Genomic DNA, 17,089 nt, shown 5'->3' on the forward strand with positions numbered 1-17,089 from the left:
CCCACCTCAGTTAGCAGGGGCGTGTGCTCCCTGCATGGAAGAAGGCAAGGACACGTGGTGTGGGTTGTAATCAGGCTGCAGCTTCATTAGTCAAATTACCTCCAAGGTTCCCAGCTGGGTGACAGCCCAGCGCAGTCACCTGCATGCCATTGATCCCTTTGACAACTCTTTGGGTGCTTCCTCATCACAGTAGGGGGTTCTCCTGGTACCTCCACCCCCAGCATCCCTCCCCATTTTGGGGGTTGAGGCAAGAGAGGACTCTGCCCCCTTCCCACCCCAAGCACTGCCATAAAGTGCACTGTTGGGGCCAGACCTTCCAGAGTAGTGTCCTGGCCCCTGGTTCACCCCAGGGCTTAAATTCAGCTGGAGCTGTTCAGAGTGGAGCTCTGGTAACTATTTTCAAAGCTGTGCGGCAGAAGCCCCAAGCCCTGGCGCCTCCTGTGGGTGGTTCTACTAAACGCCCTATGAGAATTTAAGCCCTGGTTCGCCCTCTCTGTGGTTCTTGCTCTTTGGGTTAAAGGGTCCAAGCTCTGTCCCTGCCACTCCCATGAAGTTCCAAGTATCCACAACAGGACATTTGGGCAGCCCTGGATTGGTTACAGGATATTTGGACTCGCCACCTATTTAACGACATGACTTGGCATCCTGCATCCGTCCCGGCCCCCATCTGCTTGGCAGCGCGCTAGTAGCTAGCTTGCCGCTTCCAGTAATCGTGCCAGGAAGTACAATACCTTGGGAAAACTCAATGGCTCTTGACCCACCTTTGTAGAACAATACGTTCCTTGTCAGTAGGAGCGGTGGTTGTTTTCCTCTTTTTATTGCTGATACCTCCTGGCTTCACAAGGGTCCATTATGTAACCCGAGAGCTGCACCAGGGCTGTGTGCAAGTCATTGTCAAGCAGGATTGGCCACAAATGGGCAGCAGAGGGCTTGGATCCTGGAGGACAGCGGCAGGGGTGTTAGCAGGGTAGGTTTTAGCACAAAGATCAAGGGGCTGATCCAGCACTGTGCGGGGTGCCCTCAGGGCCCGTTGAGCTCAGTGAGTGTCGAAGGAGCCAAGCATCTGCTGGGAGACGCGCAGGGCCAGGCTGTAAGTAAATCAAAACACCAACAATTTTAGAACATAGGAAAACATAAGAGGCAGGGCTTTGCCTTTCTGATCCTTGCAGGGAAGCGACAGCACCCAGGATGCTAACATGTGCCCAGCATGTGGAAAGGAGACATGCACTGGGGAGCGTGTCTAGGCCACCATCCATCCCTGAAGTGGCTGAGATGTGACTTCAGCATTGATGGTAAAGGGGAGACAGCTGTCACACCCCAGGCAGTGGGGGTTCCCTTTTTACACCGGCGCCATGAAGGCTAAATCCACTGTCGTGGCAATAGTTTTCTTAGTTTACTTTGCTTTAATTAACGCTGACTTCTCTACCGTGCGTTTGTCCATTCTTTACAGCAGAGGGCGGGAGTGTACACCCAAAGCTAGCCTTCTGTACCATCCTGCCCTCCGGTTAAACTCAGATCTCAGCTCTGAGTGGGGGCAGGAGAGTTTCTGGATTTCTGTGTCCAGTAACCAGACATGAATTTAAGAAGTTATATTAATCCAGCTAGCAGGGCAAAGTGCTAAACACACAGGCTGGGTGGCACAGTCCATAGGGCACGAAGCTGGGAATTGGGAGACCTACATTCTATTCCTGGGTTTACCACTAGTCTGCTGTGAGGCCTATGATCAGTCTCCGTGCCTCTGTTTCCCCTCTCATGCTTTGTCTCCTAGACTCCAAGGTCTTTGGGGCAGGAACTTGCTCTTACCATGGCTATGTGGTCACTGCATATTTAAACTGGCCTCTTACCCGGGTGTTGCCCTTAACTCCCCCTCCTGTCCACACATACAACCCTGTCATCCGAGTTTAATGGTGCTTTACACCTGACCTACCTGGGGTATAGGCTAAAACCCGAGCGAGGCTTTCATTTGGGCTGGTAACCCACCCGTTTTGCAGTGTGGACATAGGCTAACAAACCACACCAGGGCTGCTAGCTCTCCCGTGCCTTCCCCCAAATCCCTTGTGTGTCCAGAAGGACAGACAAATTTTCCCACAATTCACTGGGAAAAAAATATAGCTCGGTTCACTTCAGCCCAAAGACCCCAGGGCTGTGACCCCAGAAGTAGCCCCAGTGACTCAGGTAGGGCTTTGCAATGTGGCTGTTCATACCAGGGCTAGGCTAACCTGGGGGCCGATCACCCGAGTTATCTCTTCAGTGAAGACGGTTCCCTGTGTGTCTGTACAGTACCCAGCCCCATGGAGCCCTAATCTTGGTCTGCACCTATATCATCATCATCATGTTCCTATTATGCCTCTGGGATTTAGGGCAGTAATGAAGCTCCTCCACTCATGTCTGTTTCTGGCAAGTCTTTCAATGGTTCCCCAGCTATGCCCCAGGTTTTTCAGCTCGGCTTCCACAGCTCTTCACCATGTTGTTTTCGGGCGGCCTCATTTTCGCTTGCCTTCAGGTGTCCATCTTATTGCTACTCTGGTGATGGAATCAGGTTCCACCTGAAGCACATGACCAATCCATCTCCAAAGCCTCTTGGCAATGATGGTGCTCAGATCTGCTTGGCTGCACTGTGTCAATAGATCTTGGGTTGAGATTGTTCTGGACCAAAAGATATGGAGGATTTTTCTGAGGCGGGTTGTATGAACTGAAGACAGTTTGGACATGTCATACTTTCTCATTCCCCGGCATTCTGCACTATAAAGTAGTGTTGAAAGTACGCAGCTCTGATAAATCTTGAGTCTGGTTTTGGTGTTGTATTTTGACGATTTGCAGACGGTGTTTAAGCTCCTGAAGGTGTTCCTGGCTTTATTGATTTTTGTTCCGGACGTTCTGGCTTGTTCCACCGTCCTGGCTGATGGTGCTGCCCAAGTATGTGAATGTTTCTACATCGGTGAGAATGTGGTCCTCTACCCGTACTGGGGTTGGTGAGCTATAAGTGCTATCCTAGAACAAATTACGCATTCAATAGGCACACGCAGATTGCTCTAGCTTTGCAGTGTAATCTACTGTAATAACAGGAAGTGTGTCTGTTGAGGTGCAAATGACAGCGTGTGAGCTGTTTGCTGGGTAGCTCATAAGCAAATGACACAGCAGTAGCTTTAGCCCTGGCAGGAGGGGAGTGGGAGGGTAGGCTCCTGAGAGAACAGGCTCTAAGAGAAACAGGTGCTAAGACTGTCTGTGGTATGAACCATGACAACACCCATCACAGGGCCCCCTCCACTGCTCCTTCCTCCTAGCAACCCAACTGGGAGCAGAGTTATGAGACAGGAAGGTAACAATGGGAGCGGAGTGTCACCCAGCCCATAAGCCCCAAATAACAGGTCAAGGCTGAGTTGGCGGTTTCATGTGCCAGGGAGGTTCCTGGCTGGTTGCAGGTCTGAGCACCTCTGCTGGCAGGGGTGCAACATTGCCGGCCCTTAGCACTGAAAAATCGTCAGTCAGGCCTCCAAAAAATCACGAGATTGTCTTAACAGTCATGAGATTTAAAAAAACACAACAGTGGGGTTCTTGTCTTCTGGTGTCATAGCCTGTGGAGGTCACATTTTCAGATTGATCTCCCGCAACCGTGAAGGTTGGGAAACCTGTATTTTATTTAAAACGACAGCTGAGATGCTCAAGTATGCGAACGACTCCAGGTCTGTTCGTAGAGTTGCCAATTTCAGTTGGGCATATTCCTGGAGGTTTTGTCACATGACATCATCTTTAATTAAAGATTCATCTTTAATTCTTGGAGACTCCAGGACGATACAGGCAAGTTGTCAGCCCTACTCCGGTAGCTGGGACTTTAAGGAAAGGACCAAATATCGCAAGACTTGCAATAAAATCACCAGAGCTGGCAACAGCCGGTCCCAGATGCTTTGGGAAGGTGGGAAGGACCTTCCCAAAGGTAACCCCTTGTTGCAGGCCCTGTAGAGGAAGGATATGGTTTGATCTAGGGATGGGATTCTCAAATGGGCCTATGGGAATTAGGCATGTGGCTTCCACTGGGGGGAGGGATAGCTCAGTGGTTTGAGCATTGGCCTGCTAAACCTAGGGTTGTGAGCTCAATCCTTGAGGGGGGCCATTTAGGGATCTGGGGCAAAAAATCTGTCTGGGGATTGGTCTTGCTTGGAGCAGGGGTTGGACTAGATGACCTTCTGAGGTCCCTTCCAACCCTGATATTCTATGAAAAGCTCTGTTTGTCTAATCTAAGCAGAGTCGCTGGGAAGAGAGATATCTTCGTTAAACCTGCTGAGGTCAGGGTTACGTGCTGAGAGTTAGCTTTGCAGTGAAAACACACTGCCTAACACACACAGCACCCCTTGCTCATGTGAGCTGGCACTAGGAATATGATTAGCTGGCATGGGCAAAAGCTGCTACTCCCCCCCAGAAAGGACAGACGTGTTCTCCCACAACATGCCGCGAAAGCATTCACAGAACTGCAGGACTCCTCACCAAGGAGCCCCACACACCACTGCGGTGGCAGGATATCCTTGCAGCACCCGACTGCAGTGCAGCTGCTCTCCCTGGTGCTGGGGAAGCGGGTGGACCACTTTGAGTTAACGGTACAGGAAGGACGGTCTGCAGCCTGGCCCTGGCTTGCTGTCCTGGGACCTTAGTGCCCAGCAGCCTAGGTCTCTCCTCAAGCCTGACTTTCTCTAGCTCCACTCAGGATACTATGCCCCAGCCTTTTAGGGAAGGCCAGGAGGTTGATCGTACTGTTGCAGCTTTGGGGGCCCACCTCCAGCAGATGTTGTTGTTTTATGGGTGGATTAAAAGCTGTCCTGGAGATCTGTTGTGTGGATGGTTTTTTTTGTTTGTTTTGTTTTGTGGAGGGCAACTGACTCCCCTTTTCTTCAGAATGAGCTGGCAAAGGCTTCTCCCTCCATCCTGTATCTCTATCATCTCTCCAGCATGTCGGGACAGACCAGACTCTCTGCTTTCCCAAATTCTGGGCTTGAGAGACCTGGCAGCTCCTGGCCCAGGCAGATTAAACAGGAGATAGTGAGTCCTGCTTCAGCCATGACTTGGGGGCGATGAGACCCGTCACCCCCAAGGGGGTTGATTTCCTTACTCGTCTCCACGGAGGCTCCCAAGTACCTGGCTTGGCCTGCATGTTTCCATTCTAGGCTCTGGTTTCTATTCTGCTGACGCAAGCTACTGGCTCCTATCGTGGGATTATCTGAATCATCACTGAGAACGGCTCACACCCAGGATGGAGGTTTTGGCTTTGATGTTTGGAGCATGCTGCTGCAAATGTAGGACGGAGGGCTTTCTCCACCCCCCACTTCGCCACCCGGTGTTTCTTTGACAGCAGCTGTCTCTAGAAGGTGGAGTTGGGATCGCATTTGGTATTTCCACAGCATGGTAAATCATAGGACTGGGGTCAGGACTCCTGGGTTCTGTTCCCAGTGCTGAGAGGGATAAGAGGTGAGAGAGGCTGAGCTGGGGACTCAGGAATCCTGCGTTTTGTGCCTGGCTCTGGGAGGGGAGTGGGTTCTACTGGCGAGAGCAGGGGTCCGGGAGTCAGGATTCCTGGCTCCAGGAGGGGGAAGGGGATCTAGTGGTTAGAGCAGTGCCTTTCCCCTCAAGGCCACCCTACTCCATGTGGTCGTCTCCGCTGAAAAGCACTATAGAAATGCGCGGTATTAAGTATCCTTCCAGGTGTTGATCCCACTTATGTAAAGAGATTTCAGATGAGGAAGGTGCTGTAACTGCTTCAGGCGCTTACCTCCTGACAGCTGCCTTGGGTTCGTTATCCGCCTGTCATTCACCAGAATCGAAAACCGCCCACATGGGGCGGCACGGTAACCAGGGACTGAGAAGCGCCCGAACAAAGCTCCGAAGGAACGGCTAGAAAACCAGCCCGTCCGCCCTCGCTTCTGAAAGGCGCGAGGGAGAAGCCGAGACGAAGAGGATGTGGCCACCCTTTCATCCATATGTGTGTGTGTGATGAGATCACGGGATTGGTGGATCAGCCTCCCTTTATTATGTATGTTAATGGGAAGGGGCAGGGTTAAGGCCTAGAGGAGAGGATGACTTTTTGGGGGGCTGGGGGGAGATGGTGGAGCTGAAGGAGTTAGCCCGATCTACCTGCGGTTTGTGCCCCCGTATTGTAGATACCAGCTACGTGCTAAAGGCCGCCGGGCCGCAGGCTCCTGGCTGCCTGGCCGCGGGGTCCAGGCTGGCTGGCCCTGTGTGGCAGGGCTCTGGGGTCCAGGCTGGCCGGCCCTGTGGGGTGGGGGGCTGCTACCTGGCCCCACCCAGTGGGATCTAGGTTCCCCCCGGCCAGGGCTCCACTCCTGACCCCACTATGTGGCGGGTTCTCTGGGTGGGAGGCGCTGGGCATAGGGGTCTGTGTGGGGACTCGAGGGGTGCGCTCTGGTTCTCAACCTGCGGCCCACTGCACTAGGTATTGCATTAGCATGGGCTACAGACCCCAGACGGGGCTGTGTCTGCTGCCACTGTGCGGCCTGGAGGGTGCCCTAGGCGGCTTTGGAAGTGCAGACAACCCCCCCCCCCCAGGCAGGGGGACTTTAAGCAGCCATTCTGGGGGAGCTAGCGGATAAAATGGTGGGGGATGCCTGCTTCCTCCAGCGCCCCCCCCAGGCTGCCTGATGAATTCCAGGCCCCTCCCTCCCCTGCAGTCACTCTCCCAGCTGCTAGATTTGGCCCTGGAACTGGCTCTGCTGCCTAATTGCTAAATTGCCGGAGCCATTTGCACAATGGTATGTGAATAAAGGACATGCCGAGCCCTATTACCCAGAAGGGAGCGAGGCTGCGTTCGACAGACAGACCTGAAGGGCTGCAGTAATTTTGCTGAGTGGCCCTGTGGAGCTACTGGGATTCTGAAGCCGCAGAGACAAAGATCCAGTGTCGTCTGAATTAACTAAAGAGAGGCCTTTACGGCAGATCCGTTAAACCCTGGTGTGGCTGCGGATGCCGTCGTTCAGAATTCAAACGGCCTCCACTGGGTTTAGCTTAATTCACTCTGTGCCCTGTGTAGACAAGCTCTGATGTCACAGGTGTAATCAAATTTGGTGAGTCCCATCCTAATACCGCTTAGCGTTTGTACAGCGAGGCGGGGTGGGTCTAATGGCTAAGGCACCCGGCTGGGACTCAGGAGATCTCGGTGCTGTCTCTGACCTGTGGGGTTACCGGGGCAAGTCGCTTTTTCTCCCATCCCTTGCCTGTTTTATCTGTTTCGATTGGCAGCTCTGAGAGGCAGGGGCTGTCTCTCAACGTTTCTGTACAGTGCCCAGCACAATGACGCCTTGATCATGGTTGGGTATTGTAATGCTGCTGAGCACCGTCGCGTTCTCCATCCGTTGAGCTCAAAGTGCTTTGCCGAAAGGGAGAGTATCATTACAGAGATGGGGAAACTGAGTCACAGAGCGGGGACGCGACCTGCTCACAGTCACGCAGCAAGACTGTGTGGGTTGCAGTCTGTCCCTCCCATTGGCTGAATTCTAGGGTGTGAGTAGCCATCTTCATAAACATCAGCACCCACATTTTAATATTACCCCAGTGGCTTAACTGAAGGAAGATGATGTGGCCTGGGAGATAGAATTTAGCTATATCAATTTCTGTGCTGGGGGTGGGGGTGACAGTGGATGTCTCAGGGTAGTGATGGGTGATCTTTCACTTTTGGATGAGGGCTCTGAGTTTAGTCAACCCTGTAATAAGTACCCTGTTGAGCAACCTGGTTATATTAATAGCAACAGCCAGTACTGACGACCCCTTTCACATCGCAAGCCTCTGAGTGCAACCCCCCCTAATAAATTAAACACCCTTTAAAATATATTTAACACCATTATAAATGCTGGAGGCAAGCGGGCTTTGAGATGGAGGTTGACCGCTCGCGACCCCCCCATGTAATGACCTCATGACCCCCTGAGGGGTCCTGACCCCCAGTTTGAGAACCCCTGCTCTAGGAGATCAGCACCATTATCCCCATTTTACAGATGAGGAAAACTGAGGCACAGAGCAGGGCCATGACCTACACAAAGTCACGCAGCAGGATAGGAGCAGAGCTGGGACTAGACCCTCTGTGTTTTGAGTCCCAGTCACGGAGACTATGTTCACAGCCTCGCTCCACCCCGTGCATTAATAGTGCTGTAGCAAAGCAAGAAGCACAATTGAACCGTCGCTTGGTCCTGTCTCCAGGCACAATGGTTTTAACTGTGTTGGGGAGCTACAGTGTTCTCCCTGCACCTCCCCAAAATGCCAGTATGGGAGCTGCCACACTGCAGAAAGACCCGTCACCTTGTTACATTTACCATGGTTCTAGCTATACGGTAGATGAGGCCTTCAGGTCAGGAGGCGGCGTTAGTCCTTGACCACACTGCAAGCTGGTGCCAGCGTGTGGCATTGTTGACCCCTCCATGTGGTTTATGAGCACACCCCACATGGGTAGGGCTTGGTTCGGAGCCAGAGGAGCTAACTAGTTCATTGCTGCCGGTGGCGTAGGCTCTCCTCAGTGAGGGCTCGAGTTCAGTGGATCCGTGGAGGGTCTGCCATGGTTACGTGGGAGGTCATGGCCTTGAGCCAGGGCCAGCATCCACCAAAAGGGTGTTCTGGCAGTTTTGCCACATGAAGGACGCCATTTTCTCAAAATGGCTGCTTCCACACCATGCAGGGGGAGGGATAGCTCAGTAATTTGAGCATTGACCTGCTAAACTCAGGGTTGTGAGTTCAGTCCTTGAGGGGGCTATTTAGGGATTTGGGGCAAAAATCTGCCTGGGGTTTGTCCTACTTTGCGCAGGGGGTTGGACTAGATGACCTCCTGACGTCCCTTCCAACCCTGATATTCTGTGCTGGCGGGGTGGGGGTGGCATTCCTGCAGGGGTATTCTAGTAGTACCAGAAATGAAAGGGGTCTGGGACATTTATTTAGATGCCAAAGGGGTCCTTAGCAGTGGGGAGTTTGGGAACCACTTCAATAGTTCAAACAGGAATTAATTCAGGGAAATCCTGTGGCCTGTGTTATACAGGGAGCAGACGAGGTGATCACAATGGCCCCTCCTGGCTTTATAGTCTATGATTCTCACCTCTGCTACTGCCTTGACCTTGGTCCAGTCACCGTGCCTCAGTTTCCCCTCCTGTAAAAGAACAGACACCTGCTTTTGTAATGAATCCAGCTCTCCTAATGCTGGACTATGCTGCTGCTCATGGCGAGTGCTTGTCAAACATCCCAGAATTGCCAGGCCTGTGGGTCACGGTGCCCTGCGCCTTGACGTAGTCACTTTCACCAGTGGGTATAAAGCGCTGCTAGATCAGAATGGTCATGATCTGCACTGGTGTGAAAGACCCACACAAGGGGGGTCTAGCCCCTTCCGGTCAGCGTAATTCACTAGAGCCATGAGGAGAAGCTCTTGTGATGAGCAGAACATTAGCGTTGTCCACATTTTGCAGCTTCCGTCAGGAAATCTGCCCACCACCAGTCTAACCCTGATTGAGCATCATATCCGTGGCCCTGTCATAATTAGCCCAGTGAGGCCTTGGAAATGTACAGGTATCTGGTATCAGAATGGGGTATGTTGTGGAGCCTGAATAGCAGGAGGGGTTTGCTTCTGGCCAGGATGGAGGCAGATCAGCTCAGTTGTGTGTCAGGGAGCCTCGGACTAGAACAGAAGGAGTTGCTGAAAATCAGCAATGAGGTACAGCGGCAGATCTGTGGGGGGGGCGTAACCAGGTGCTGGTAAATTGCATAGTCAACTGCGAGACCACACTTTGGTTCATTATGAAATATACAAAAACAACAAGGAGTCCAGTGCCACCTTAAAGACTAACAGATTTATTTGGGCCTAAGCTTTCGTGGGCAAAACACCTTACTTCTTCAGATGCAAAACTTTCGCCCAAATAAATCTGTTAGTCTTTAAGGTTCCACTGGACTCTTTGTTGTTTTTGTGGATACAGACTAACACGGCTACCCCCCGATATATGAAATAAACAATCTCCAGAGACCAAATAATCTGTATCAATAAAGTTTATTGCTGAAAGTCAATGATAGTGCGGTCCAGGAAGAAAGCAATAGGACACCAGTTTCTGGGAAGCTGTCTCGTGCAGCGTTGTTAAATTCACCACACACGGAAGCCGTGCTCCCTGAGTTCCACATTTCAGCTTGGAGTATGGAGTGGATGGTTTTACAAGTTACAAAACTCTTTGCACATCCCATAAAATCCAGCCCATCAGTTTGGACCGGTTCTTAAACTTGTTCTATACCTTTGCTTACCTTTGTTTTGGAGACCAGCACTCCAGGTACTAATTTTGTGAAGGTACCTTCCCATCTTGAACATTCATGTCTTTTGCCTTTGATACGTTTCTTATTTTCTAATGCCAATATTGCCTTCAGCTTTGCAAAGTGTCATGAGCTAGAGAGTATAAGTGAACAGGATTATGGAAGAAGAGGTTGGCCCCATGTGGCTTGAAAGCTTGTCTCTCTCACCAACAGAAGTTGGTCCAATAAAAGAGATTATCTCACCCCCTTTCTCTCTCAAATACCCTGGGACCGACAGGCTACAACTAAACTGCATAGGATTATAGAAAGACATAGGCCATGCAACTGCTAGAAATATATATACAATATAATGTATTAATATTGTGTGCTTAATGCATATTAATATACATGGTGTGACTAATACATATTGATAATGTGAGATATATATAATTAGCCCATCGTATATGGGTCAACACAGGGCTGGAATAGCAGAGGGGCTGTGTGTCAGGATGGAGGGGCATTGGCAGAGCTGTGGGGGCAGGAGGGAATTGTGGGTTAGGATTGAGGGGCAGTGGCAAAGCTGTGTGTGTGTGGGGGGGGGCTGGAATAGCAGAGGGGCTGTGGGTCAGGATGGAGGGGCATTGGCAGAGCTGTTGTGGTGAAAGCCCAGGAGTGGGATAGCAGGGGAGTATTCCAAGTCAGGAATGAGGCACATTGGCAAATGCGAGTGGCAGAACTGGAAAAGCAAGCAAACAGCGGAAGGTCCGGATTAAGGTGTGTATTTGGCTAAGCTGCATTGTGTATGAGCTCAGGACTTGCACGGCAAGAGGGTAGGAATTGTGGGTTGGGAATAAGGTGTGTATTTGGCCGAGTTGCGTGTGTCTGAGGCCAGGACTGGAACAGCAAAGGGTCCGGCTGCTCAGAACTGAGTCAAACTGGGAGAGCTCTCGAAAGATGCGTGTCCAATATTTGTTTGTGCTTAGGGTTGCCAGTTTTGGTTGGACGTCTTCCTGGAGGTTTCATCACATGACGTCCTCTTTAATTAAAGATTCCTCTTTAATTCCCTGGCAACTCCGGGACAATCCTTTGGCATTGGCAACTGTACTTGTGCTCTTCCTCTTAGCTCCCTTAATAAATGCCCCGCAAAACATGCATATAAATAATCCCCTGGCGGATTTTGCACCCTGGCCTCAAAGCCAGCTCTGAAATCTCGTCATGGGGCGAGCAGGCCTAGCACAACATCAGATTCCTCTTAGCACATTTAGAATTCCAGTCCCAGCTCTGCCGTGTGGCTGCTGAGTACCCAGGCCTCTCTTTTTTTTTTTTTTGAGTTCCCCCCCCGCAAGACACACCTTGGACCTAATTTGCAGAGGGGCTGAGTGCCCACAATTTCCCTGGAAATTAATCCATGGCTGTACCTCAATTTCCCCATCTGCAAAATGGGCTTAATACAGCCTAGTAGGGGTGCTGCCTGGGGTTCGTGCAACACATCACGGAACAAAAATGATCAGGCACTGGCGCAGCTGTGCTTTCAGGATTAACCCGTGGTGTCTTTTATTGACAATAAATAATACAATAATACACGTACAAAGTCGAAAATCATATCCTTCATGCACCAAATAAACAGGACTCACCGACACCAGCCAATGCAGGAAAGAGCAGCTTCCCCCGGGGATAAAGGTTTGCGCCACGGGAAAAATATATTTGCCGCAACTGTCTGTCGAAACCAGCCATGCTGACCCTTATACCGCGTCCCAGCCCTGTCTCCTCCCCCGCCCCCCAGGCGCCCAGTGCTTCCATGGGGTTTAATGGGAGCCCTGGGCGCACGAGGAATGAGGTCTCCGGCTTGTATCGTGGCCTTTTGCGAAAGGCCAGGGATACGGCTGTACGGAGGTAAAGAGACAGCAGACTAGCGAGGAGATTAGCGCATCTGAAGCAGCAGCAGCATCCTCTACCACAAACCACCTAGTCTCGCACCTTTTCACTGGCTGTCTTGCCCGTTCCGAGGGCCTCAGCAGAGGCTGGAGAGTAATTCAGAGAAAGGAATTAACCCGGGACAAGAGCCTTAGAGTGTAGTCAGTATTATGTGGTTCTCGGGAGAAGCTTGGGAAGGGAAAGAAAACAAGCAGAAGCCGTGGGTGCGGTTGGGGCTTACGGGATATGGCGTCAGGACTATGGAGCAAACCAGGGGCCTGGACTGTGGAGGTTACAGGCCTTTCCTGGCTCCTTGGGCTACCTCCCAATTGGGCAGTTGTGACCTCGTGCTTCGTGGCTGGGGAACAATCGAATTTCCAGCCCCGCCAAGAAGACGCCGGGCCCTAGGGATGACAGAAAGACTTGGGCCTGTTAATCTCACCCATCCGCCCGGCTCTTCCCCCCCCCTTTGCCGTATCTCCTTCCGTCTGTTCCCTGCTCCCCTTTCTCTGTCCCTCCCCCACTTCCCATCTCTGCTGCACCGTGGGGTATAGCCCCACACAAATGTCGGCTGAGGGGGGAAGCCCAGAGACCTTCAGCTGCTGGGGCGGGGCAGGGTGGGGGAAGGGAACATCATCAAGATATCTCCCCGCCCCCCCATCCCAGCCACCCCGATACCAAATGCACGGGGGTGAGGCCTAGTCACGCTCTTCCAAAGCAGCAGCTGGATAATCCGAAAGGCCTTGTGCTTGTTTCTCATGGGCTTTTTAATTGCCCCCCCAGACACCCCCCAAAGCCAATTATGGGGCCACAGAAATGGGAGATCCAATCCCTTCAGGTCAGGCTCTCTTTAAGAGATACCCACCCTTGTTAAACTCCCACCCCACCCCACAAAGAGCTACTGAATGACTCCTTGACCCTACAGAGGATGGTCCATGTTCCCATCATCCAGGATCATGCGGGGACCCTGTTATGTTGACCCTGTAAGTGAAAGACAAGGCGGGCGAGGTAATGGCTGAGAGAGACAAGCTTTTGAGGTGCACAGAATGTTTTTCACATCTGGGTTTCTTCAGGAAGAGCTCCGTGTAGCTCAGAAGCTGGTCTCTCTCACCCACAGACGTTGGTCCAGTAAAAAATATTACCTCACCCACCTTGTCTCTCTAATATCATGGGACCAACACAGCTACAACAACGCTGCCCGCCACCCCGTCGGGGTACCCGTGGAGCATTAAAAGAAAAATCAGTGGAAATCACCCACACCCATTTGAGGTGGGCTGTGAAATTCAGACCAGGTTGAGGTGAGCTGTGAAATTCAGACCAGGTTATCACCTCCACCGATGCCTTCCCCCCACTCCAAAAAAAAAAAAAAAAAAAAGTCTGGGGCTGTTTGGATTGGGGGAAATGTTCGGATCTGGAGCTCGTCCCAAAGACAAAGACAAGTAGTTAAGGCACAGTTGCATAATGCTAAAAATCCTGGCACGTCCCTGCCATTGACAAGACCTTCTGAGGCACAGTGGGACAGGGCCAGTCTGGCCTAGGGCCGATGTTGGTGGGACCCATTCTGCTGGGTGTGGGTCTCTATTCTTTGGCCAGGAATATTTGTATCAGTCACCCTCACAGTCGCAGGGTATATACACAGATATCACATGCACCCTTCTTTTGCATATAGAGACTATTGGTCTTTGGGTGGTGAGGCCACAGATTGAGAGTCTTGGCTTGTTCTTTGGTTTTCCCCTTCCAGCCATCGCTCTTACGGGGAGGTCAGCTCCATGGACTTTGTCCTTGGCTCCTTCTGCTCTTCCCACTCCTCTTCCGGCTCGTAGGTGCCTTTCACGATGGCTATCCTCTCGGAGACGTTCAGTGAATAGGGGAACAGGAAGTAGTTGTAAAGCAGGGAGGCCAGGACTGCACCGATGATGGGTCCGAACCAGAAGACCTGGGAAACCAAGGGCAGAATGATCATCTCTAATCCTCCCGTCGCGCTTTTCAGCTGTAGATCTCAACGCGTTTTATGAAGAGCGGTATCATTACCCCCCCAGTTTACAGATGGGGAAGTTGAGGCACGGGGATGTGACTTGCCCCAAATCACACAGCAGGCCAGTGTTAGAGCCCAGAATAGAATCCCCATGTACCGAGTCCCAGTCCACTTCTCTTTCTGCTGCGCTACACTGCTTCCCCACAGCAAGCCCAGGGGATTTTTCCTTCCATGTTCATACAGCGCCTGGCGCAGTGGAGCCGTTGGCCTCTAAGTGCTTCCTTAATGGCCCCCTTCAGTTGTCATCTCCCAGCAGATTCCCCTCCACCCCAATTTCCTTATACTCAAACACACCCCTCGCTTCCTCCGCCCGGACCTCCTTTGCTCTTGAGCTGCCGACGACCCGTGGCCCAGCCCCTGCCAACCAGCAACCAGTGTGCTGCAGACTCCTAGCTCTTCTTCACCATGCTGCGAGCTACGGTTACTGGTGAGGGATTCTTACCCAATGAGCGGTGCTGAATCTTTTCACTACCACGGCAGGGGCAAAGGATCGGGCTGGGTTCATGGAGCAGCCGGTGAAGTAGATCTGTAAAGGGACATGGGAATTAAGACGGATCTTTGGTCTAGTCCTCCTGTGACCAGGGCATCGCTCCAGGTGTGACTGGAGTAACTGGGGGCTTCCCCCGGCAGTCAGTGCTCCTGCCCTGCTCCCTACAGCACCCCGTGCATCCCCCCCACCCATAGCCTGCCCTTCAGCCCTGCTACTTACAGCGCCCCCTACTGAGAGAGGTTGGGATGAGAGTAGCTGGGAGCTTCTCCCATGGCCAGCTCTCCTGCCCGGCGGTGACCCAGTCACTCACCCCAACCAGGTGACCCAGGGTGACCGACAGGCCGATGGACAATGCTGGGGAGCCTATGGCGTCGGTCCGGCGTTTATCCGTGGAGGCAAAGATGCACATCGCCAGCTGGAAGGTGAGGATGATCTCGACCACCAGTGCCTGGCCTGGGGATGTATTGTTGTTGAGCTGCACATGAACAAGAAGGAGTGTGAATGGCTGCTGAGCTGAGCCGAGCTGTGGGGTTTTGCTACCCCCTAAAAAAACACAGAGCTGTTTAGAGTGAGACTGGAATCCCCACCCCCACCCCGCCGCCCAAATTCCTAGCGAGGAAATGCCACTGGGTCTATCTTATCGATCTATCCATCTATCTATCCTCCATATCCCCCCTCTATCTTTCTGGAAGTCCCTTTCTCTCTGCATTTCTCCCTCTAGGCATTTACAAATCACTTATCACCTTAAGATTTCTCCCTTTGCTAAGACCCAGATTGCCCCAGAGTAGCCAGGGACTGTCCGCTCTTCAGTGAGTGAGGGTGTGAGCAATACATGGAGGGGGAGGTGAGGACTGGGACTGGGGTAAGATCCCCCTGTCCGGGGCCTCGAGGTGGGGGACAGTGGGGATCTAGAGGGGATGCCATGGGGGTGGGATGAGCCATCACCACCTGGGGTCGGTGCACCTGTTTTCGTCTCTCGCCAGCTGTGTGGAAAAAGGATCCAGCCCCATTGGGTTGGGTTGAGGGCCGCTCAGGCCCGGTTAGGGGGAAGTGGCGAGGAAGCGCTGTGAAACGAAGGGACACAAGGCACAGTTTGGCTCATGATGACCGAAGTTATTTGGAGGGGGCAGGGGGGGGCACAGAACAACCAGTGAGGAAAACACAGCCCCTGAAAACCCTCCTACGAGGCCGAAGGCTCCAAGAATCAACACCTGCACAGCAACGGGTCCACCTTGGAGCGGTCTGAAAGGGGGCCGGAACCCGCCTCTAACCGGTCACACTCCCCACTGTTGATCTAAGAGATCTCCCAGGGCCCCCAGATGGGCTCCCAAAATTGCCCTCATGCTGGTCCAAGTGGGGCGCTTATCCTCCCCTCCACACTGGTTTAAAGGGTCTTCCAACCTCCTTCCTCTGACTGGGCATACGGATCTAAAGGGCTCCTAAGTCCTCCCCCGCACTGGTTTAAGTGGGTTCCCCTCCAGTCCTGGCTTAACTCCTTTCCCTGCTCTGATCTCCCTGGCTCCAGGAAGAGAGGCTGGAGTCAAGCTCATCTGAAAGCCCTCAGGATAAGAGAAGCACTAGGAAAAAAAACAACCCCGCCTCATTAATTACACAGCACAAGAAATCTGTGCTGTCAGTGCAGTGTCAGTTACGCTAAGGCTGCCGGCACGGTGCTCCCATCTCTCTCCATCTGCATAGACACAGATACCTCCAGCGCCGGGGTGAACCGGCCTATGTCACCTTGTGGTGGGTCCAATTCCTCCCGCGAGGCCGGGAACCCGTGCGTAGGGTTGCTGAGGCCCTGGGCAAAATTAATCTTCCGTAGGCAGGAAGAGACTTACCGCGTTGACGGCCAGGTTTCCGCGGGTGTTGATCGGGGTCACCAGGTAAAGGATGCCTGCCCCAGTGATGGCCCCCACCAGCTGGGCCACCACGTAGAACACCGACCGAAGGAAGGAGATGTGGTTCCCCACCAAGAAAGCGATGGTCACCGCTGGGTTGATGTGCGCACCGCTGACGTGACCGAACATCTGCACCAAGGTGCCGATGGCCAGGCCGAAAGCCAGGGAGATCTGCAGGATGCTCGGCAGGGCCGAGGGCCACTTCAGGGCTGAGCCGAGGCCGAAGAAGACGAAGATCATGGTGGCTAGGAACTCCGCTGTGATGGCCCTCAGAAAAGCCATGGTACAAATTTCCTTACACATGGTGGGATCGGGACGGGGCAATCGGAGAGAAAAGAGTGGCTGGTTTCTTCTGTCTGGGTTCTGCGGACAACAGCAAGGCGCAGGGCCGTATATATACAGGAGCAGCAGGTCGCTGCATTACCAAGGTGGTGGGTGGAGTTAAGGAACTGGCCAGCCCTCCTGGGCAGCTGGAAAAGTTTACAGCTGAAAATAACTTCAGCA

General features: G+C 52.6%; 1 protein-coding gene across 1 annotated transcript; it reads right to left on the reverse strand.

Moving 5' to 3' along the window:
- Window positions 1-13,909: 13,909 nt before the first annotated feature.
- On the reverse strand, window positions 13,910-16,888 carry LOC123353734 (aquaporin-5-like). Its single transcript, XM_044995116.1, has 4 exons — window positions 16,526-16,888; window positions 14,995-15,159; window positions 14,637-14,720; window positions 13,910-14,095 (listed from the first exon to the last, which is right to left on the reverse strand). Exons 1-4 carry the CDS (start codon window positions 16,886-16,888, stop codon window positions 13,910-13,912), a joined length of 798 nt encoding a protein of 265 aa, XP_044851051.1.
- Between the last annotated feature and the right edge of the window lie 201 nt (window positions 16,889-17,089).

The sequence above is a fragment of the Mauremys mutica genome, chromosome 20, assembly GCF_020497125.1.
Source record: "Mauremys mutica isolate MM-2020 ecotype Southern chromosome 20, ASM2049712v1, whole genome shotgun sequence".
In the NCBI taxonomy this organism is placed as follows: domain Eukaryota; kingdom Metazoa; phylum Chordata; order Testudines; family Geoemydidae; genus Mauremys; species Mauremys mutica.

Excerpts from the sequence above, each read along its gene's own strand:
- LOC123353734 (XM_044995116.1), bottom strand. The coding sequence starts at position 16,888 with ATGTGTAAGGAAATTTGTACCATGGCTTTTCTGAGGGCCATCACAGCG. Across the intron at positions 15,160-16,525 it reads GAAACCTGGCCGTCAACGCG|CTCAACAACAATACATCCCC; the intron begins GTAAGTCTCTTC and ends GTTCATGTGCAG. Across the intron at positions 14,096-14,636 it reads GATTCAGCACCGCTCATTGG|GTCTTCTGGTTCGGACCCAT; the intron begins GTAAGAATCCCT and ends TTGGTTTCCCAG.